General features: G+C 37.0%; 3 protein-coding genes and 1 non-coding gene across 4 annotated transcripts in view; 2 read left to right on the top strand and 2 right to left on the bottom strand.

Moving 5' to 3' along the window:
* The first annotated feature begins 9,686 nt into the window (after positions 1 to 9,686).
* Positions 9,687 to 13,172, top strand: LOC147852189 (amino acid transporter AVT6A-like). Its single transcript, XM_087334466.1, has 5 exons — positions 9,687 to 10,706; positions 10,865 to 11,020; positions 11,223 to 11,429; positions 11,606 to 12,071; positions 12,756 to 13,172. Exons 1-5 carry the CDS (start codon positions 10,313 to 10,315, stop codon positions 12,874 to 12,876), a joined length of 1,344 nt encoding a protein of 447 aa, XP_087190592.1. The 5' UTR covers positions 9,687 to 10,312; the 3' UTR covers positions 12,877 to 13,172.
* A 3,479-nt stretch (positions 13,173 to 16,651) lies between these two features.
* On the top strand, positions 16,652 to 18,212 carry REV7 (DNA-binding HORMA family protein). Its single transcript, XM_087334157.1, has 5 exons — positions 16,652 to 16,767; positions 16,917 to 16,997; positions 17,235 to 17,347; positions 17,447 to 17,639; positions 17,994 to 18,212. The coding sequence occupies exons 1-5, from the start codon at positions 16,737 to 16,739 to the stop codon at positions 18,173 to 18,175; spliced, it is 600 nt and encodes a 199-aa protein (XP_087190283.1). The 5' UTR covers positions 16,652 to 16,736; the 3' UTR covers positions 18,176 to 18,212.
* Positions 18,213 to 19,808: 1,596 nt separating this feature from the next.
* On the bottom strand, positions 19,809 to 19,880 carry TRNAM-CAU (transfer RNA methionine (anticodon CAU)). Its single transcript has one exon. It is a non-coding gene; the product is annotated as a tRNA-Met (tRNA).
* A 2,774-nt stretch (positions 19,881 to 22,654) lies between these two features.
* Positions 22,655 to 24,145, bottom strand: part of LOC147852186 (uncharacterized) — a 3,779-nt gene continuing 2,288 nt past the window's right edge. The window contains exons 5-8 of the mRNA XM_087333784.1: positions 23,947 to 24,080; positions 23,495 to 23,557; positions 23,020 to 23,197; positions 22,655 to 22,913 (exon numbers count right to left, since the gene is read on the bottom strand). Coding sequence (XP_087189910.1) covers positions 22,800 to 22,913; positions 23,020 to 23,197; positions 23,495 to 23,557; positions 23,947 to 24,080 — 489 coding nt within the window. The 3' untranslated portion in view covers positions 22,655 to 22,799. The remainder of the gene's footprint in view (positions 22,914 to 23,019; positions 23,198 to 23,494; positions 23,558 to 23,946; positions 24,081 to 24,145) is intronic.

Raw genomic sequence — 24,145 nt, 5'->3', positions numbered from 1 at the left:
TTTGTTTCATAGGTCATATTTGACCTCCGATGATGATAATATAATCTATAAATCTATCTATCCATCTATCTCTTTGGGTGAAAACACACAATTATATAAATAGCTGTGTGTGAAAAACACTATTTACAATGGGTGTCACAATGGAGTATGGTCACCCACTAACTACATGGGTAATGGAACATGTTGAATTGCCAATAGGCAAGACGAACACTCCACTAAAGAAAGAATTTCCACTCACTCCAATAAAGAAAATTGACACATTAGTACTCCCCTCAATTTTTGTAGATACATTGACTCCATGCCAACCATCAAACACAAAAGCATTGTGGATATCTCGATTATGGTGCAATCCTCAATACCTCTCCATCTCTGATTTTGGGTCAACCTGTGTGAATTGTGCAAACACCCACTATCTAGGCGTCAAATAACATCGTGACAAAACTTGACAAATTTAGAAATGTAACTCCAAATATGACAAGCAATCTAAACATTGTATGAAATTTTGAGTACCATCTTCCACTTGAATAGTGCAAAAGAAGCAATTGCCCATTGCTAGTCCACATTGCATTAGAGTTAATCCCAAAGACAAACCCCCAATCAAAATTCTCCAAACGAAGACCTTCGCTACAAGTGGCAATTTAGAATGTTAACTAAGTTTTAAGATTTGGCACCATCCATGATAAGAGTTATGTATTTTCCCTTCTTCGCCAACCTTAGATGATAGCCATCAAAGAGAATCAACGGAGTAATGATACAAAAGATTAGTAGTCACTTGTAAAAGTTGCGTATAACCTCGTAAACACCAATCAATCCACGCGTGCTCTTCTATTTGTAAAGGTAAAGGACCTTGAATCAATGCAATATTTTGTAGTTGTTTCAAGATAAACTCATAATTAGGTGGGATGTGTAATAATTGTCACACTTCAACAAGCTCCAAAATTCTTTGAGATGGAGCCTCAACTATATCTCCCACTTCTTTGACTCCCAACCGAAACAAACGATTAAATTGAAAAAGAACACAATCTCTCCTTTTTAGGCCAAAATAATAACTAAGAAGACACAAGTAATTCTTTTTGCAAAGAATTACAATGTTCTCTACTAGATGATGGTTTCCATACACATAACGAGAGTGCTTCTTGCCATGAGATAACCAAGTTTTGAACACATTAAGAGTCAAGAATCTTAAGTAAAATACATATGTTCCATAATTGCCACCATGAAGCCTTAATCATTGTCCTCCCATGTGTTAAACCCTTGTTCCCAATGAAATATTGAATAATAGATATCCATGGTTGTGAGTTTGAACACATGTCTTGCAACAATGAAAGTGTATGAGCCATAATATGCATAGATAAGTCCAATATTCGAGCTCCCCCCAAGCGCTTCTAGACACTTCTCTATACATCCGAAATGAGTCGGATAGCCCGATCATCATCATCCTATACGTGGATGACTTGGTCATCGGAGGAAAGGATCTTGCCGAGATCAACAAAGTCAAAACACTTCTCTTCGGCATATTCGAAATGAAAGACCTGCATGAACTCCATTAATTCCTAGGCATTGAAGTAATTCGGACACCAGTCGGGATAATGATCTCACAACGGCACTACGTCCTTAACTTACTCTACAAGTTCGAAATGACCAAGTGCAAGCTTGTTACTACCCCTCTTGATTGTAATCTCAAGATCATTGCCAGTTCCGGAACCGCCGAGAGCGAGCCGACTCAGTATCGACAATTGATCGGTAGTTTGATCTATCTGACCATTACGCGACCCGACCTCAATTATTTGGTCGGCCTACTTAGCCAATTTATGCAGAATCCGTGAAATCTTCATTTGTACTACGCTAAGAGGATACTTCAGTATGTTAGTACGACAATGGACTACGACATTATGTACAAGACCAATGTGATCATTCGACTCGAAGGGTACACAGACGCGAATTGGGCAGGATATAAAGCGGACATGCGATCCACATCCGGATTCGTCTTCTCTCTTGGTAGCAGAGCGATCTCCTGGAGTAGTAAGAAGCAGCCGACAATTGCACTGTCGAGCATGGAAGCCGAATATAGGGGCGCAGCAATTGCTGCATGCAAAGCCGTCTGGCTCAAACGTGTACTAAAGGATCTGGGCGTACCCATCAAGGATCCAATTCGTCTCTACTGCAACAACATGAGTAGTATCTACCTAGCGTGGAATCCTGTATTCCATGCGTGGACTAAGCATATCGAAGTCCACTACCACTTCATCCGCGAGCGCGTACAAGCCGGAGAGATCGATCTACAACACATCAGTAAGCACCTCTAGGTTACTGATATTTTTACGAAAGCTCTAGGCGTCGACAACTCGGGCAATTTGCATCGGACCTTGGTCTCACGACATCTACATTGCCGAGCTTGAGGGGGAGTACGCAACATACGCAGCACGGATAGACTACGCAACATGCAATAAGAAGCGTAAAGCAATAAAGCCGGAATCTGATTCCTTAAATCGAAGTACTCCAAAGACCGAAACAACTTTTTGACATATGGAAGTTATGTTCGAAGGGGCGTGTTGAGAATCGAACTCAACTTCCCATAGATAGGTTTCACACTGGCTCATGGACATGTTGAGCTAGTTTTGTAAATAGTAGAAAGGGCACTTGCCCTAGCTTAGTTGGTATATAAACCAACACATTGTAACTTAGTTGTTGTTGGATGTTTATGTTTTGATGTAATCTTGGGTAATATACAGTTTATCTATCTCTGTCGTAAGAGCTTTCAACACCGGGTCATTTGAAACAGGTAATATGTCGTATTCTCTTTTGGCATAGTTGGCCAGATGTAGAAAAGTACCCTATTTTAGCCTGATATCGAAAATATATGATGCATGTGTACCCCTTTTGCGACTTGATGGTTAAATATAGAACAAAAAAAACCTAGCAATTACTAAATTGTATATGTGTTCACATTCGTGTCAATTTGCATATCATGGAGCACAATTGAAGACTTGGTTCAATATAAAGTTCTAAAATTGGTATCCATATTCAAATTGTAGAGTCAAACTACATAAACCGTAATTATAAATATGTGGTTTTGGGTTTAGGAATAAAGTAGTACCCCACTTGTTGGACGGGTATATCGATAGTTTCATTGTATAATGTCATATAGTTCATGACAATGTAATTGGTAAGAGTAACAATTACGTACAACATTCATTTATACTATGTGGAACCAGTAGAGTTGAACCGTAGGTAACTAAAAACCTCTTATTATCAAAAACATTCGCCTTTTCATATGCAGTCATGCTAACGGAAATGAGAAATTACAATATCATGTTAATATCTCAAACTGAAGAAGAGCATGGTGACCAATTATATGTAAATACAAACAACGGTTCCAATAATGATTAAAAAGGGAAATTATGAACAGGTGAATTTAATTAAACGATAAACAATTACAGATGTTCTCATATACAAATATAATATGAAGTGATGGTGAACATTATACCTCAAAATCCTCAATTTTTACATTACGCCATCTACATCAATCTATAAGCAAATCAGGCAGAGCAGGCTCCTCTGGCGCTGATTGTTCTAGACTGTTTTCATTCGTGTCATCTCCAAGCTCTCCTGAATCTGATGTATGGTCAAACTGTGCTACATCTTCCAGGTCCACCAGCTCCCCTGCTTCTTCATCAATTGGTTCCATTGGTTCTCGTGAAGTCATCTGGAACATCTCTGTCTCGTTGATGTGTTTTGCTCCGACTTCTTGATCCTGATCTGGACAGTCCCAGATTCCTGTGATCCTCATTTTGATGAAGTTAACTTGAGCAGGGTCCTTCTCCAATGCAACACAATTTCTAAACATCTTCAATGCACAAGCTGTCGTTGTACCTAATGGTCGCATGAACACAAACAAGTATATATAAGAAGTAACGTCTTAAACTTGATAGACAAGATTGAAATTAAATATATATATTATACCTGTGCCAGAGAACAAGTCTAGGACCCAATCATCTGGATTCGAGAAGAGCTCTATGAGGCGGTTGATCAATCTTTGAGGTTTTTGATAAGGGTTCACCATACTTTTATCCCCTGACACATGTCTTAATTTTTTGGTTACGGCTGGGCACATGATGTAGTTAACCACGTTACGCTCATTGACATGTGCTCTAGCCTTCTTCTTTGTAATTGAATCATAGTAGCCCACACAAAAATGTTCGACCGCACTAACCATTCGATCGCCAGGGCTACGTGTAATATTTGTTTTGATCCTATAGAGAAAGAAAATCAAGTATTAGAGGTGTAAATGTGTACATATAATAAGAAGTACTGTAATGAGTAAAAGCGAATTATAACACACCAATGCATGTGTTCAGTGGCATGACAACGAGACTTCAAAGCTGTTGTGACTGACAGTGATTGCCCCATGCTATGAAATATAACTATCCTCCACAAGGGGGCCAATGTCAGTTCTGCGAAATCCTTTACCATTTTCTCGATCTGAGGGTACTTGAAAGGCACATCATCATATGTTGATCCCGCAATACGGAAACCATATGGTATGTCAACTATCAGCAAAGTGTAGTGCCTTCTCGGTAACAGTTCGAGCATCTGGGATACTTCGCCATTGAAAACACTATAATGAAGCTGTTTGAAAGGATCGGACCTATGCAAAAAACTCTTTACAGTCTCCGAATCCTCGAGCAGTTCCATTTCCTTCCCTTTGGTCATTCTCTTCTCATATTTCGCACGTTCTAAGTGCGTGATGAAGGCTGCTGATATTTTTACGAAAGCTCTAGGCGTCGACAAGCTCGGGCAATTTGCATCGGACCTTGGTCTCACGACATCTACATTGCCGAGCTTGAGGGGGAGTACGCAGCATACGCAACACGGATAGACTACGCAACACGCAATAAGAAGCGTAAAGCAATAAAGCCGGAATCTGATTCCTTAAATCGAAGTACTCCAAAGACCGAAACAACTTTTTGACATATGGAAGTTATGTTCGAAGGGGCGTGTTGAGAATCGAACTCAACTTCCCATAGATAGGTTTCACACTAGCTCATGGACATGTTGAGCTAGTTTTGTAAATAGTAGAAAGGGCACTTGCCCTAGCTTAGTTGGTATATAAACTAACACATTGTAACTTAGTTGTTGTTGGATGTTTATGTTTTGATGTAATCTTGGGTAATATACAGTTTATCTATCTCTGTCGTAAGAGCTTTCTCTCACACACACTCACTCTCTCTCTGTCTTGGGACTCACACACACACTCATCTTCCACTGCATTACAATCACTCTTGCCTCCTCATTTCTTTACAAGAGGGAAAAGATGTTCTTAATAGATGATCTAGGACCAATCAAATATGGATTTTTATGCCTTAGAATTCTTTCCCCGTGTTTAAGAAAAATGGTGTACCATTTCATAGAATGCCACATAGAATGCCATTTTAAATGTAATATTTGGAAAGCACAAATATATAGATATGTACATGTATGTTTGTTTTGATTTTATACCCTATTTCACCATTACATTAAGGTGCATCAAATAAATGTGCTCCCTTTTTCATGCTTTTGCTTCAAATAAGTGCTTACCGTGGTGGAATTATTTTTGTTATGGTTATTCATTAATTGATTATGTTTTTATTTCTCTATCATTGTATACTTTATTTTGATAAGAATTAAATGGCTTGTGTGACATTACTCCTTAATTGACTATGCCTAAATTTTATGTAACATAAACTTGAGAACTAACACATTAGTACAAAATGGATTGGAGATTATTTAAAAAGTTGACACAAATTTTAGGAAAAAACAATGTATTATTTAGTGAATGATGGGGTGGGGATAGCTATTGATAATATTTTAAGGTCGAGGTTATTGAAATAGGATGGTGAGGGAAAATGTGAACAATTGATGATAGGGAAGAGGATGTTGAATGACGAATAGGGCACTAAGATGATTAATCAAATTTTGAGAAACATAAGAGTTAGGGAACACATTGAAATCAATATCATTCTTCTTATTCAAATATGCATCGGTGGGTTCACGTTGTACATGTCCATTACCTTGAAGAATTCAAATGTACTTTGGAATTCCAGAGACAAGAAACCACTATCTAGATTCAACAACAAATACTTTAGGTTTTCATCCAACACAACTATGGAATGTAGTGAAGAGAGAGATTTCCAACATTTTTTTTTTGACTTTGTTGTTCTTGACACACAACATTGTAGAAATAGGGTCCACAAAATCTACCTTTGTCAATAGGTATAAACTAGGCATCATGTATAATGATGGGTCATTGGAAATTAATCAATGATATAAAGCTTCAAATATCTTGACCCTGAGATTCCTTTCTAACATAAATAGGATGGATCTACTATGTGTAGCTAAGAAGCGGGAAAGAATGAAAACATTTGCCAAAGATTTATCACTAGTCGAGAAATACATATATGGCGCTTTGATAACTATGGTGCTTCTCTATGAGATTGAAATGAGGAGTCCTAATTGCTGACATCTCTACTCCACTCAAAAATAGTTTTAAAATGTAAAAAAATGTTGTTCCATGAAGTGTATTGATGAAGCTAAGATACAAACACCATATATACTCCTACTTCCCATGATTGGATACCTTTCCATAGAGATTATGTGCATGGGGATAGTGGTATAGTAATATTAAAGATACATGAGGTTATCTAGCCTCAGGGAATTGCAACATCAATGTATCAACGACTTCACGAGGCGTGGAGGGTCACACTTCAAAAGTTATATTACAAATGTTACATTAAACTCCAAAACCATCATATTGTTGGAATGCAGAAATCATGTCACTCATACATGTTTGACTTCATCCTTAGCCTACAATCTCAGTAATATTGATGATTCCATATGATTTAGATTTCAATACCTTTGATGTGAGATAGGGTGTTGAGATTCATCAGCCATGCATGTTTTGCCCCGAAGAATTTTGTGACTCTAGTATCATGATCTTGTTGCACTTATCTAGCTTCAACCTTACCTTTCCCACATTTCTAGCTTTGATGTATCATTAAACACATTGCACTTGGTCATAATGTGCACTCTCCACTTGCAAGTTCATTAATAAAGATGTCAATTGAATGTTAACATAGGGTTGAGGCCAAACAGATAAGGTTTGCAATGCAATGTTAACATGTTTTAGTTTTATCTCATAGGTGGGCTATATCAAACTTCCAAGGACAATGATAAAATATATAGCTCACAAGGTTAACATGTTTTATTTCATCTCATAGGTGGGCTATATCAAACTTCCACGGACAATGATAAAATATATTGATCTCTCTCAATGTTCTTCTTCGCGTTTTTCAAAATGTAAAGAAAAAGAAAATGCATGGAATTTATGGAGGGGAGAATATTTGTGAAAATTGGAAACAATTTCGGTTAATGACCATACTTAGGGGAAATCTCAAAAATGATAGCGAGTTTTCCTTTACTTCCTAGCAATAACGAAAAGCCACAAGCATGTGGGGTAAGCAAAACACGAGGATAAGAAAGGGCATTTGGGGAAATAATTAATTGCCTTTCATTTTCACTTCCTTGACATGATGTGGAACCACATCTCCATACGTTTTAGTTTGATCCTACCTAACTTGTGCCTTGGAATTCCACTATATATAGATCCACTCTGACTTTTAATAGCTATTCATGGGGTGATAATCCAACGAGGTCATTGACTTTGAGTTGCCTAGTTTCATTTTTCTCTAACTGTCGCGATTGTAGGGTTACGTGATGAGGTGTCATCAGATAATATCAAACTTATTTTCTATGTTCTTGGAGAGAAGTGCGTTGGGAGAGAGAACTTACGAAGGGGGAAGTATTTGTGAAAATCAAAGACATGGGCTGGTGTGTCCATGAAACATTTAGGTACAATTTCGGACTAATGATGGGGTTGTGTGCATATTGTTTGCCCAAAGAGCAACAACGTGGTGGTGGATCATAAAACTCCACATCCAATTGCCAAGAATAATGAATCACTGTTGTTATCACCATGAATCATTATTGTTGCTTGACAACGAGATGGATAAAAGGAAAGTCTGCATCCAATTAGCCAGGATATAACGAATTATGACCTCACGAATCACTTAATGTTTACTGATGGCATCCAACAAGCGACGCTATGTGAAACCATGAGCTCCGACCAAACAACATTGGCTCAAAACCATAGCAAAATGTGGTCATGTGTGCGGACATGGAGCACCAACGCGTGGTGAACCCGGAAATCTCCATGACCTGATCACTATCGCCGCAGGGATGTGCGAATGTTATCAGCGTGGTATGTAGTGAGCTAGGGCAACCCGTAAACTCGTGCAGACAATTTGGGCGCCAAGATTATATCCAACAAGGACGGGCGTACATGGGGCATCATACAAAGGGTATAAAAAGCTTAGGGGCATGTGGGGAATATACCAAAACGTGAGGGTGGTCTTAGTTGCCATTGATGGTGATGATGATGATGATATGATGATGGTGATGGAGATGATGATATGATGATGGTGATGGAGATGATGATATGATGATGGTGATGGTGATGATGATCCGAGCCATGGGAAGCTTAAGGGCATGTGGAGAATATACCAAAACATGAGGGGGGGGGGGGGGGGGGGGGGGTCTTAGTTGCTACTGATGGTGATTATGATGATGATGATGGTGATGGTGATATGATGATGGTGATGGTGATGATGATCCGAGCCATGGGAAGCTTAAGGGCATGTGGAGAATATACCAAAACATGAGGGGGGGGGGGGGGGGGGTCTTAGTTGCCACTGATGGTGATGGTGATGGTGATGGTGATGATGATGATGATATGAGGCTGTTTGACATTGCCACTATATGTATTTCCTATGTACAGATTTAGCAAGAAGGAAAGAAAGAAAGAAAGAAGACAAGGAAAACCATGGGAACACAAAGAAAGTTGTTTGGCAAGTTTTTTCGCCATGGATTCAGGCCTTGGATTTTCCTTCCTCACTTGTTTATAGTAAGAAGGCTGGTTTTTGGAAGTCTTCATTTGGAGGTAAGAATTTAGAGGTCTTTGTATACTTGCCACAAATCTCTGTGTTTTTCATGTCATTTATACCGTCATCATCATCATTTCATGTGATTCCGAGAATTGATTCCTAGTCAACATTTTAATTCTTCTCTAAAGTGGTTAGTTATTTTGTCTTTGTTACTCTTGTGCTTCTTTTTAGTTTGGGGCTCATTTTCCTGCATTTTTTATATCATTTTGAGTCATGATTTCACATCATACTTTCTGTTTCTGCTACAAATATTCTGATATTCTCAATCCGAATTCATCTGCATTATTGTGAAGCTTAAATGATAATAATTTGAAGGCAAGAAATATTGTGGTTTTTTTTTGTATCTTTTTTGGATGATTCAATCGCCTTTTTGAGCCGTCATTTTCATGTAGAGTTCTTCATCATTGTTCACATAATTTCGCATTGGACTACCATCTTCTGCAGAAGTTTTTGCACCAATTTCTCACATAATTTTTGGATAGTAATGTCACCACCAGCAACATTGGGTTGCTCCAATCTCTTTCCATTTTTCACATAATTTCACATGATCATCTTCTTCTACAATATGTTGCCTGGATTTTTACATAATCTCACATCATAATATTATCTTGTCGTTTTTATAATATACACATGTAAAAGGTTAATTCTTGTGCATTTCATTCTCGTTGATCATTTGATATCATGTTTTGCTTTTTCAATTTTCTTCTGAGGTTGTTTTCTGTTTTGTCTTCCTTTCCATGCTTATGTATACATCTGAACACTGTGTTTCTTGGAATGTAGAGAGAAACAAGAAGGAATCGAAAAGAAAAAGGAAACCCTGTGGAGAAATGTGTTTTGGATATTAATCTATTGCTATACCAGGGATCCAACAGTGCTTGATTTGCCTTCTCAGGCAATAAGAGAAAAGAAGCAAAGAAATGAAATAGAAGATTATCTGGATATGCAATACGGTAAAAGATTTACCAATCTTTTCAATAAGAGAATTTGTGGAGAAGCATTCACTTTGAAGGCAAAAATGTTGTTGATCAACCAAATTTTTCAATAAGAAGAAAGCAAAGGAGCTGAACACAAAAATCATAAGAGTTTTTGTGATTAAGAAGAAAAGAGGCCACTGAAAGTGAAATACAAGAAAGCATAAGGATTGTCTCAGAAGCAGATCGATCAGGAAGGGGAACTACAAAAAGAAAGCATTAGAAATAGTTGTCTTTTTCCTTCTAATTCATTCAATAGGAAAAAACATAAATAACGAGAGAAAAAGGTGAAACTAGCCACTGATGGCATTTGGTGATGACAGTACATCTAAACCATCTTCTCCCTTGTTGTTACCAAAGAAGTATCGAGATGATCTACTCCATGATGGTTACAATGCTGCATCAGTTCCCAGTGCTATATTTAGTCTCTCCACAAGCATTGTCGGGGCAGGCATTATGGGTCTTCCAGCCACAATGAGAACCATTGGCTTGATCCCTGGCCTTGTTATGATTATATTCGTTGGATTCCTCACATATACTTCGATTGATTTCCTCATGAGATACTCATCTTCGGGCAAGGCCATATCATATGGTGGTGTAATGTCTGATTCATTTGGTCGACCTGGACGCATTGTCTTGCAAATCTGTGTTATTATCAACAATTTTGGGCTCCTTGTTATCTACCTCATCATTATTGGTATAACATCTCCAACCAAGCCAATACTACTACTATATAGTGTGTTCTTACAGACATTTATTTTGTTATTATTTGATATTTGTTTTTTTCCTATTTCTTCCTTGTCCATTTTTGTACTTCTTATTAGAGGCCTTATATGTTTTAAAGTTTTTTTTCAGCGGATGTGTTGTCTGGAACTGATGCGTCATCTGTTCACCACTCCGGGGTTTTAGAAGAATGGGCCAGGGGCCAGACATGGTGGAATGGGCGAACAACTGTGATGCTTTTTACAACAGTTTTCATTCTTGTTCCTTTGGTGTCTTTCCGTCACGTTGGTAAATATCTTTGTTTTGACATACAAACCATTCCTTGTGTGCATTGAGTAGATCTCCCCTTCACACACAAACCATTCCGTTATAAATGAGTGTGTAAAAGTCTTTTATGTGAGTGTTGCATTTTTGAGGCAATACTCTGAGACATGAATGTGTTTTTATTGATTCACACTGCCTAGATCAGTGACAGTTGCGTAATTTCCAGATTCGTTAAAGCTTTCTTCAGCCGTCTCAGTTGCATTGGCAGTTTTATTTGTTGTTGCGACAGCTACTGTTGTAATGTACAAGGTTGTTATTGGGATGGTTGAAATACCAAATTTATTTTTCCCGAATCTTGGCAACGCATCAACCATCTTCACCTACTTCTCAGTGGTACCAGTTGTAGTAACATCATATGTTTGCCATCACTCTGGTAAAAATTTATTAAATCCCGATTGGCAAATACTATGTGTGTGTGTGTGTGTGAGAGAGAGAGAGAGAGTTTTATATAAAAAAATTATTAAATCCCAATTGCCAAATATGTGGGAGTGAGCGATAGAGAGAGAGAGAGTTATATATTGGAATCTGTTCTTATGTTTTTTTATACAGTACATCCGATACTGAATGAATTGGAGAAGTCATCTGACTCAAAGACAGTGATTCAAACATCATTGGTACTATGCACATCGATCTACCTGGCAACAAGTGTATTCGGATATCTATTGTTCGGAGAGGACACTCTAACTGATGTCCTGTCCAACTTTGATCATGATCTTGGAGTGCCATACAGTGCCATATTATCATGCATCATACGTGTTGGATATGCAATCCATCTAATGCTCGTGTTCCCATTATTGAATTTCTCGCTTCGGATCAACTTAGATGGGTTGATCTTCCCAAGGGCTGGACCACTTTCACGAGATATCCGGAGATTCTCATTTCTCACATTTTGCCTTGTTATTTCATCGTTTGTCGGTGCTTCATTTATTCCCGATATCTGGCATGCTTTTCAATTGACAGGGTCTACTTCGGCAGTTTGTCTTGGTTTTGTCTTTCCTGGGATACTTGTACTAAGGTTGGAAGTTTTTATCATTCCTATTATAGGTTCTAATTTTTCTTTGTTAGAATATACAATATGTTTATATACCGCTGATTCTAAGTTAGAACATGTGATACATTAGGCTACCTTCCAGTTCCCATTCTTCATGATTCACCGTAACCCACCTTGACGACTACATTTTTGAGAGTAGCTTTTGTGTTCAATTTTTTGAAGAGTGGAGAAAAACACTCACGCATGTTTTTAATAAAATTCACAGCCATATTCTTTTCTAAAACATTTACTAAAATCTCCTAACAGGAACTTTCTTGAATATTTAGGATTTCAAGAATATTTAATTAATTAAAAGCAAATCCTTGTTTGATTAGGTGAAATTGAGACTTTTTTTCAGATCATGGTTTTTAATAAGCCTCTATTTTTTTAATGTTAGGGTATTTGTATTTCTCTTTCACCATGCTATGCGATAAAAGAACTGCTACATTGAACCCTAATTTTTTTGTACAAATATTTAGTATTTCTCTTTCTTTAGGTATTTGGTATGTCTCTTTCATAATGCTATGCATAAAAAACCTTTTACATTGAAGTCTAATTTTTTTGTAAAAGTATTTAGTATTTCTCTGTTTTAGATTTTCTGTCTTTATATTCTCTTTAGAGAAAACATGATGATTGCATTGCATATTAATTTCTAAGCTTAATTTGTAGGGATATCTATGGCATTGCCACATGGCAAGAGAAGCTGAAAGCATGGTTTATGGTGATACTGGCAACTGGAGCTAGTGCTATAGCTCTCACTGGTGATATCTATGAATATTTCCATTGTTAAGTTTAGCTAGTATATGGTGTTATTATTAAGTAACATCTTATAGCCATTGGCTATATATAAGTTATCCATTATCAGAAAAAATATATATAAATACATGTATGAACAACTTATTCACTATAAGTTATGCTGCCGTTACTATACTCGGAATTGTTATACATGAGTTATCCACCGTGACACTTGTTTCTATATTTGGAATAATCATGGTGCCTTAGACCCCTAATTTTGCAGGTCTATCCCAAACCATGAAGTTTTTGTATTCTTCGTGAAAGGATTCTGAAAAATATTATCTTCCTATCTTTATCAGCATATAATAGGATGAATTTAATGAAATTGTAGCGCAAAATAGTAAGAGTATGAATTTATGAGCTGTGGGATATAGTAACATCAATTATTAATGGTTGTTACAAGTGTGTTTCTGTTTTTTATGAACTGATTTAGTCTTTCAAATTTCCCAATTTACCTTTCACTTAATTGTCATTCTTAAAAATAAATATTTTTATCTTGCAAAATAAGCATGTCTTAGTGCATTGCAAAAAATGAGCTTTTGCTTTACTTGTGTATGTACATAATGATATATTGATCATTTGTTGTGTATCATTTGTTGTACATTAGTCTCTTAAACATGTTTTATCTTGCAAAGTAAAGCATGTCTTAGTGCATTGCAAAAAACCAGCTCACACTCACATGAAAAATTGCAATTGGTGACAAAATTAATGTTAAGAAGAAAGGTTTAGAGGAAAAAGAAAAAGACAAAGTGACTTAGCTCACACTCACTACGATGTGAGACAAGGTAAGATTAATTGACTATGCCCACTTTGCCCTAAACAAGTTCAAGTGTTTTAGTATCACACTTTGATATAATGCTTTGTGTTTGATCACATCCAACTATGTTTTCCACACATCTTCGACCAAACCCAATCCGTGCACAAATTTCTCTCACAATCAGAATAATGCACCTTGATTGCGACATTCTTGAACATTGAGACTCACTGCTTACTTTCTCGTGTATTACATGTGAAAATGTTATATTTTTTGGTCTTAGGGGTCATACTTGACCTCCAAATATATCTATATCTACCATAATTTGCTCTATTATCCCACCTTTGGGTTTTACTAAAGTGGCAAATGTTCTCATTTTAAGAGTCTCGGACTATATTAGTTTCCATTCTCTTAGTTAGACTCACTTGCTAGTGTGTTGATTAGGTGTTATGTTCTTTAAAGTGCAAACAAATTAAGTTGATAAAGGCTTAAACCAAACCGTTGAACCCCCAAAACACACCATTCATAAATATTCAAACTTGAATAAAACCGAACTGTTTACAAATATTCAAACTGGAACAAAACCAATTTGAACCATTTAAACCGTTAAGCCATTAAGCCGTGGTTTATGTAGTTTGGCTCGACTCAAACATAATTGTTGTTGATTGCTACTTGTATTGAAAATTCCCATGCAAAAATGGCTTCTTGCCATGGAAAACAATGTAGGGAATCCTCTGATAATGATTCAAAAGGAGTGAGAAAAATGAAATAGAATAATACATCCACCATATCCTATCCAAGTACATAAAGCTCATTGTTGAGGAATGATTGAAGTTAACCTAGATCCATGGCATCTTTGAAAGGCCATAATGACCTATTAAGCTAAAGAAATTACATCAAGGTGAAATATGATACACTGTTTGATAACAAGGCAAAACAAAAGGAGAAAAGAAACATTTCTATGGTAAAGAAACTTTTCCTATAGTTCTTTTACATAAAAAAACTTAAATCCTTAAACATAAACGAAGAGGATGGTGACCCCACTACTAACATAGAGATCAGTGGAACTCATTTCATGAGATCCCCGGTGGTCTCTCTAGAATAACAATCTCAATATCCTCCATGGTAAAAGATGCTTGAGCGTGCTTGGTGACATATGATGATGGTCTAGATCCATCAATGTAGTTGTTCTAAATGGTGCAAAACCGTGCATTAGAGGTTGATGAGAACAATCTAGTTGGTTGATTCTATCATCTAGGTTCCCCCAAGGAGGATGGTGTGGATGTGCCATTGTGCATGGTGTCGTCAAGGAGTTTATGTGTGATCCCTCTGAAGAAGTCCATGATCTGTCATTGGGCAGTAGTACCTCCATGGGTGGCTCCACTCTCTCATGGAAAACATATATGTACGTGAATCTTCTATAGATAGAATTCTAAACATCTCTCTAAATGATACGTGAATTGATCTAAGGGTCGAAAATCTTCTTCAAAAGGGTAGTAAAAACACCCTTTGGTATCTTGCAATAGGCCAAACACTCCAAATGTGATGGCATGCCATTGTTTGATCTTTTTAACAAGTTTGATAAAATTTGTATCTCCTAATGTCAATCTCTCTTTGGTCTGAGGAATTGTATGTCTTGCCAATGGTAGTATCAAACACCAAATACTCTTATTGATAGCATCCTAATCATACATGAAGCTCCATGAACACTACAACACAATTTTTTATAATGATTCAAGGCTTTTCACAAAGCTCAACTCGAAGGTTATTGTAGGGAAATTTCTTTGCAACATAAGGCATCTTTGAAGTCTTGTCATTCCATACTGCCAAAAGCCCGATGAGTCCATAAATACACAATCCACCACATAACCACGCTAATGCTCATACTTATACAACCATGGGAGCAAACTGATCCAAACAAGTTTCCAGATATGCACTTCCATCATCCCAAACTAGCTCATCTTCTTCGGGTAAGGATTGATTCAGGCACGTGCTCAAATTTCCACCAAGAAGGGTGGGCACATATGTGCATGCATTATTTTCCCAATAGGGAGAATTTTTTACTCCACAGTAATAACCCCCTTTTTGAGGAAGGGGTCACATATACAAGACGACATGTTGATTTGGTCCCATAGGTCAAGATTTGCCTCGTCATGGGCTATAGAACATCTATTCTATTCTTACAAACACAAACACATGTATATTTCCGCATGTATGTATGTATGTATCATGATGGGCATATGAGGAGGTATGGCGAATCGAACACTTATGATCAAACGTGTTTCTAGAATTATGACCGATCGAATGCTTCTAATAGAATTGTGTTCTAAAGTATGGCCAATTGAACACTTGTGATCAAATGTGTTGTAAGTAAGTACATATGGGGCGATTGGACGTATTATAAAAGTATGGACGATCAAACGCTACTAATTGAAGGCGTTCTAAAAGTATGGCCAATCAAACGCTTCTAATGGAATGTGTTCTAACAACGACGTATGTATGTATAGCATTCCTATCATAGAAATAGAGTCAAGAGTAACAATTGGCAACGGTTCGGTTTGAACCGAACCGAACCACAAAAACCGCAACTTAACAGTTAAAACAAATTGGTTTGGTTCAGGTTTAGGTTTTTTTTAATAGTTTGGTTTCAACAGTTAGAAATTGCGGTTTAACGGTTTTTTATTTTTATTTTATTTTAAAATTGTTTTAAAAATTGTTTTTAAACAATCTTTTCATTTTTCATTTTTAGACCTTATTCTCACATATTTACGAACATCTTTAAAATTTAAAAAATTTTTAAAAAAATGAAATATTTAAAATTTAAAATTTGACCTAAGTGAAAACCGAAACCGCGGTTTAACAGTTTCGTGGTTCGGTTCAGGTTAAAAAAATTTTAACTGGTTCGGTTCCAATCCGGTTCGGTTTTGACCCTCTCGAACCGAACCGTTGCAGATTGTTAGTTCAAGGGTGAAGACAGACAGACAGAGAGATGTAATGAATCAGTCAGTCACTTCACTCCATCGCCCAACAAGAAGGAGAAAGGAGGCAACTAATTATGTGGGTTTAAAAGCTTCTTCTGTTGATCCTTTTCAGCCTGCTCCATGGATCGCAACCGCCAACTGTCTCCCTCAGGTTGAACCTCTCTCTTCCTTTTTCTTCTTCTCATTCTTCCCTTGCAAATGTTCTTTTTTTTTGGTGTTGTGTATATGTATATGTATTCAACATATGTGGCTCACTTGCTTTTTGAGAAACAAAACAAACAAACAAAAAAAAACATCCAGATGAAATGGCTTCCTTGCTTGGGGAGTTTCTTCAAGTTTCCATCACTCTGTTGCTGTCTGTCAGAGGGGTTTATCCATCAGGTTTTGTCTGTTTTCTCTTTCATTCATCCTTATTGGTTTTTGAATTAATTTACACAGGAAGGCAGCGAGAATGAGAGATGTATCAATTACATCTTTTCTTGTCATTGTTATTGCATATTTCCCCAATCCCCCCCCCCCCCCCTTCCCCTTCTTTACTTCATGATTACGCTTTATCGATTGGAAATCTTTATTATAACCATACTTAGGGTTGGAACAACAACTTATATTTTGACACAGAGGTTTTCGAGAGAAGAAGATATCTGAATGTTCCTGTTCAATGGCCAAGACATCCGGATTTAAGAGAATACATAAATTCGAGTATCTCCAGTGCCTTGCCTTGGATTCAGAATGTGTGTATACAGGTTTTTTTCCCTGCGATTCATGTCGATTATCTCTATGTTCTTCTTTATGGTTAGGGTAACCAATTGTTTGTTTTCTCTTGTACTTAGGGTTTTGTGGAAAAGCTTGCCGTGGTCTTCAAAGACAAAGGTAATCAAGTCTTTGAGAAATTCACATTCCAAGTAAGAGTTCATCCGGAGCATATCGATGATCACTTACCAGTAACAGAAATCGGGTACGCGTTACGAGCATTCTTCCTCAAACTTTCTGTTTCAGCTCCCCTTTTGCGAACTTTGCCACCAGGTTCATTCCACTCTTACTGATCATGGACTTTACTTAAAACTTTAATGCCAGGTATAAAACACATATGTTCGTGTTTGCACAAATAAATACTATGTGTCGATGTGTTTGTCTGTGTTCATCAGTATGTATTATTGATGTACATACTTGGGATAGATGCATATGCACACAAAGATGGGATGTTTGATGTATGCGTTTATGTTCTTACGAATGTAATGTATATGCACATATAGTTTAAGGTCACAATGCTTCATAAAAAATGAGCTGCTTTTTGCTGGTTCTCTCCTGAGAAAAAAAAGGGTTTAAAGATTTTTATAGCTTTGTGGGACATGGCAGAAATGTTTTTTTGTGCTGCAGAGACTTCATGGGAGATAGTTATGTTCTCAAAGAAACTACCGGGGGATGCAGATGGGAGAGGTCATATGTGGGTACCAGCTGAAGCCAAGTTTTGGGACCAGCCACCTATGATCACACCAATCAAATCCATGACCTGCAAACCTCTTGATGTACAACTGTATATAGAACACCCTCCTTCATGATTGAAATAAATTTCTGATTAGCACTGCAATTAATTACTGTTTTTGTGATCATGTTTTTTGTAGTTCCCTTTATTTTTGTGTATTTTTTTTACTAATTTGCTTGGTGTCCTTCATTACATTCTTTTGTGCCTAATACATTGATATGTCTTATCTTTAATTCATGAATGCATTGATGATATATGTTAACCTTTTTCAAGGATGCATTGACATGTGTCATATTTCCTTCATGATTGCATCCTTGAGAAGGAATTTGTCTCATGAAAGAATAGCCACATATCATACAGAGCAATAACTCTTCAATCTTTTTAGCTCAGGAAGTTAGACTTTGTGGAAAACTCCTTCACACATGGAAAGCAATGAGTCTAGACTTTCTACCCTAGGTTTAGGGTTTAGGGTTTAGACATGAACATTTCATATCCTCTCAATGTTTGATTGTAATAGAAAGAAATTTAGCACGGGATGAGGAACATAACGATCCTTGAAGTAAATATGGGATTAATCCATTCTGCATCAGAATTAGGACCATTAAAAAAGAACCATAAATTGTTTTTACGATAAGTCGGTGCATTTTCAAAATGTCAACAAATAGTAAAGCAAATCTAAGCCATAAAAGAAGGTAACCTAGATCTGAAGAAAATCAAGTACAGTAAATGAAGTATCAAAAGATGGAGAAAAATGAAAGCATAGAAAGTAGGCTTTACGTCAGAGCGAGATTTTGGATCCTGTTGACTAGTGGGTTGTAATAATACCTTCAAACGATATGGTTTCCGACATGAATGCACAAAATCTAAGAATATCATCGAATGAATAATCTCCTCGTGCAATCATTTTCTTTACTAATCAGCGTTGAGTTTTCCTTCTCAACAACAGAAACTCTAAACTCAAAACAAATATCTTGTGGAGATTTCTACAGACATACTCATAGGTAGGAGTTTTAGTCAATATACATACATTTCTGGCTGAAAAACGCAATTGGCATTTTAGCAAACGAGAACACATTTTCTCGCAAATCACAATTGGTCATATTTTCTAGTCTAAGCGCTCATCAACTCATCATAGAGACAATGCTCTCATTTGAGTGTCACTGGTTGCATTCATCCATGTATATATATGTGTGTGTATATATACATCCACACAATTGATGTAGCATTTAACTGTATTGGGCCAAATTTAAGGTTGTTTAGCAGTTAGTTTGTAGAAATTAATCATTTTCAATGTTTAGAAAGGCAAATCAATGGAGAGTAATAGCTGCAAAAAGAGCTCACAATGTGCCAAAATCCTTAGGCTACCAAAACCCGAATTCAGGTTGTGATGAGTAATATTTGTGATTCGGAATTTACAATTATGGAGCCCACCAGTCGGTAAATCAAAGATCATTTTCAAGCTGTATAGAGTTTGTTGAAGTTGCAATTAGCTCACGGGGATGTGAACAACCCAAATGCAAATTGTGAAATGCATAGGAAGGGATAAGAGATAAAAAACTAGAAGTAAAAATTAGGGTTTCGGGAAGGGGTGGGAAAAAAAGGAAAGTGCTTATGCTGCAAGATAGATGGATGGAATAAAATGAAATTGAAATTAAAATTAAAACAATGCAAAGGATTTGAAACATAAGAACCCTGCAAAAGGAAAATTTTATCAGAGCGAGGTTTCGATCCTCGGACCTGTGGGTTATGGGCCCACCACGCTTCCGCTGCGCCACTCTGATTTTGATGTCAGATTTCTTTTTAAATGTTTATTTATTGTTATTCCATAGAAAATATATTTGATATATATATATATATATATAAGAGACAGTAACTCATTTCACATATGTATGCTCTTCCATTTTATGTGTATTTCAAGCCATCAAATTCATATGTATATTTTGACTATACCAAGGGCCCCAAATGCTCCACACCAATTGACCAAATCCTTTCTTATTTTCGTACCCTCCCTAGCACATCTTTTGTCCTACCCTTCTCTATCTCCATGCATCAATCTTAAATTGCAATGAATTAAGTTCTAATACCTATTTCTTTTGAATAAGCACAATTCTTACGATTTTCTTCCTGTTCCACTCTGCTCTAGTAGGCGGGAGACCATGTGATATGTATTTTGTTGATAGCTTTACACACTAGGATCACCAGATTTGTTGAGAAGAAATTCCATGCCCCAAGGCAATGAAAGGTAGAACTTCAACCATGCTATGGGATCAAATCAAAGATCTCACAAAGACAATGTTAGACTTTCTAATGCCATTTGCTTCACCCATTTTGCCTCAACCCATCAAAATATTAATGGTAAGGCCTCGACTCATGTACTATAAGGGAACAAGTTCAATTGTTGTCAAAATCAGAGTGGCGTGGTGGAAGCGTGGTGGGCCCATAACCCGCAGGTCCAAGGATCAAAACTTGGCTCTTTAATCAATTAACTATTAGTTAAATGTATAAATACCCCTTTTTAGGAAGGAGACACATATCAAGAACACATGTATACTCTAGTCCCATAGATCAAAATTGGCCTCTTTATGGACAATTCTAATTCTAATTCTAACAAGTTAAAGTCCTTTTGTTTCGGGGGCCTTCGTGTATATTGTTTCTAAATTTTAAACGATGTCATCCTTGTTGACGACTACATTCAAATACATAGCATACAACAACTAGGCGCCAAACAAGAGCACGACGAGCCCAACCAAGAAAGGCATTGTTCATATGTTCCCTTGAGAGAATGTGCATTAAAAATATCTAAACGGCATCGTTGTGATTGATGATTACATTCAAATACATAATATTAGCCCTTCCCCAATACATGCATGTATTGATTGCATAACATTGCCGAGTACTTTGCCATTGTTGTGTTTCCATTCTCAAGAAGAGGAACCTAATCCTAACCGATCCTACTAGGGATCAAACCTAGTATCTTTGGTTTCGTAGACCAGTGCCTTATCCTTTGGGCAATAGGATCTTCTATTGTCAACTATTGTCCACACTAATCAACCAAATACTAGTAAACGTCCTTTACACCTCGTCAATTAGGTCCCTCCCATAGACTTTTGCCCTTCTCCCTTCCCTATAGTCTATGTCCCATGACAAATGAATGCTTGCTCTAGAGCAAGTTACAAGGCCAAAAAATGATAAACAAAGGCTACTCATGAGTAGGTCACAATATATGCCTTTGTGGAGGCACAAGAACTTGATATCCACCACATAATCAATTAAAAATGAAAGCCACGTCCTCCTCTTGCCCCTATTGAGGACCCACTACCATGACAAGGTTATGCACAATGTTATCAAGAGATCCATAGGCCAACCCCAATATTTCTACGCTACCATTTGAACCACTTTACCTTCAAGCTTTGTCTTCTTCATTCTAGGAATTGTAGCAAGAGTTATTCCCGACCTATGGTAAGTGATCCACCAACAATGGCTACATTATGTGGTTAAGTGTTTGAGGTTGAGTTCAACTCATGCTAGATAAAGAGGGTATGAGAGAGCACTTGGCTATATAAAAAGCATTCTTATCATAGGTTTTATCGTCTATGTTGCCCCATACTACTTTGTGAACTTTACATAATGGAGACTTGACCAAACCTAGAGTGCTCTCTTAGAAGATATTATATTTTGAAATGACATCATGAGACTTTTAGCTAATGGGTTCAATTTGTAATGTCACAACTTGGACATCTACATGCTAGATGAATTGATACATACCACAATTGAACTAAGGTTGGACATGTAGCACCATACATATTTATTTTGTAGAGCAACATCTCCACCCATAGTGGCACATAGTAAGGTTTCCCAACTACAAGCACAATCAGTTAGAGCTTAGAGACAACCCTCCAAGGCAAAGCGCCCCTAGGTTCCATCACAAGTAGAATGTAGAGATCATATCCAATATTGCACCTACTATGGTGGTTGCAACCCTACAATTTCCATGCTACCTTCTCATCCCCACCCATGTATTTCATTCCAGGCCCACTAACTACTTATGGCTAGAACTAGCTATATATTTTTTGTGAGATTGGATCATTATACTAAATCTCATAATTGTTCTACCCTAAGAACAATACACATCTAACTAGAGACATAATAAAACATCTCATACATACCAATGTTTTTATATCCAAGAGTGAATTTTGTATCGTTTCTGATTTTGAATCTCTACATATATTCAGCCTTAGATGCCAATTTTGGGGTTTCGTAGTTGCACCTCCATACATTGGCTAATCTTTATATCGAATATTCGTATCGTCCATAATGATGGTTGTAAATTTTGATTTTATAGGCAATTTTATGTTTTTAAGAGACATTATTAATATTACACTCAAGTTTTGGCTCCCTCAATTTTAATACAGTGTTCTTTCATTGAAACCTATCATATACAATTATCCTTTTGGCCTTAATTTTACGAATTGTTTTGAAAAAAATGGTAATGACCAATCTTTTAAATAATGACTATTAGCAGATTTCATCACCCATGGCAATCGATCACTTGTGACAAGTTTACAAACCTTTTTTCGTTAATTTCAAGCTTACACCATATCTCTTAAGGGATGCTAGAATACACAATTACACAAAAAGGTCTCGAGGGTTTGCTCGAACACTGATAAAGATTCTAAGGACTAGACTTTAACTTCTTTTCTTCATGCTCTGTTTGAAATATGAGAGAGTGCACTTTGAAGCATCTGGATTTCCTTTGTAATAGCATAAACAATGTTGTCAATCGGAGGGTTGTGATCAGATGGATTGTCAGGCCCCTGGGATCAATCAAGCTACTAATGATGAGCATAAACACCATATCTAGATAACAAAAAGCCATCATCAGGAAACAAATTAGTGACCCTTAAATTATGCATTTTCAACCTTTTTTGTAGAATGTATCCAATCTTTCAATGCAGGGAGGAGCGTTAGCAATTTCCGAGGCTCGATTTGGGCCGCTTGTGCCTTTTGTAGACCTAATTGAAGCTCATAGAGCTGAGCCTTGGCCTCTTTTTCTCTCAACTGGCAATCCAGAATGTCTTGCTCCTTCTTGGCAAGTTCACTACAACAATTGTGATACTATCAATAATAAGAAATAATGAACTCTCATTTCCCGAGAAATATTCTACAGAAATCTCATTTAGCTTGTATGCATGCACCAAATGTCTAATTGCCTATCACAGAATAGCTACCTCATATGAATTATATAGATCTTTCGGAACAAGGGCATAGGTAAGATCGGTTTTTGTGTAAGACCAATCCAATTAGGAGGCTATTTTTGAAAGTTTACCAAGAAAAGGATCATTTCCGCATATATATATGATGAGACTGTAAAGGTGATGTTTATTTAGCCTTTTACCTCTGAAGGAAGTTAACTCGGCACAATGCATCATCTAAGCTTCGGCGCTGCAAATCAAATTGCCTGTAAAGGTTTTTAAGTCATGCACAACTTAAAAAGAGCAAAATCGGTAGATGATGGTCACAATACACTGCCTATAGTTAATGAGGTAATGTGCAAATCACCCATGATGTAATGCTTGATCAAAGAAGACAAAAAATTATCCCTAGCTTTTGGGATATTTACCAGAATACCCCCCAAGTTTCAAAATTACCAGCATGCCCTTATGGTTAGTCTCTGCTTTGCTAGTGTTTTAAAAGAATGCCTCTTAAGTTCTCATTTCTTGTCCAGCACCGCGATATACTGGTAAGTGTGTTTAATTTAGGGGGTATTCTAACAAATATCCAAAAAAAGTTAGGGATGTTTCTTTGTTTTCCAGCGATGATCAAACATTCCGAGAAACATTTCCAGACCTCTCTCTTTTCCGGAGATCACCGAGCTGCCGAGCTGACATCGCTTTCTCATGCTGTAATCGGGACAGTTGTTTCTTGAGGTATTCCACTCTCTGAGCCTCATGTCGATTTCCTTTACGACTGTTTTCAGCATCCTAATGCTAGTACAGATTAGTTGAGAATAAAACCATTGCCACCTCCTTGTGCGGAATGATCATAG

Source organism: Azolla caroliniana, unplaced genomic scaffold (genome assembly GCF_043228905.1).
Source record: "Azolla caroliniana isolate FFs.n. ecotype wild unplaced genomic scaffold, voAzoCaro1.0.p SCAF_18, whole genome shotgun sequence".
Taxonomy (NCBI): Eukaryota; Viridiplantae; Streptophyta; class Polypodiopsida; order Salviniales; family Salviniaceae; genus Azolla; species Azolla caroliniana.
The sequence above is the reverse complement of the archived record's forward strand: the minus strand, read 5'-3'. Positions and strand labels throughout refer to the sequence as shown.

Bases quoted from the DNA above. Each gene is read 5' to 3' on its own strand.
- REV7 (XM_087334157.1), top strand. From the start codon at position 16,737: ATGGATCGCAACCGCCAACTGTCTCCCTCAG. The intron at 16,998-17,234 runs GTTTTGTCTGTT...ATTTTGACACAG, and splicing joins CAGAGGGGTTTATCCATCAG to AGGTTTTCGAGAGAAGAAGA. The intron at 17,348-17,446 runs GTGTGTATACAG...TCTTGTACTTAG, and splicing joins CCTTGCCTTGGATTCAGAAT to GGTTTTGTGGAAAAGCTTGC.
- LOC147852189 (XM_087334466.1), top strand. From the start codon at position 10,313: ATGGCATTTGGTGATGACAGTACATCTAAACCATCTTCTCCCTTGTTG. The intron at 10,707-10,864 runs GTATAACATCTC...GTTTTTTTTCAG, and splicing joins TATCTACCTCATCATTATTG to CGGATGTGTTGTCTGGAACT. The intron at 12,072-12,755 runs GTTGGAAGTTTT...CTTAATTTGTAG, and splicing joins CCTGGGATACTTGTACTAAG to GGATATCTATGGCATTGCCA.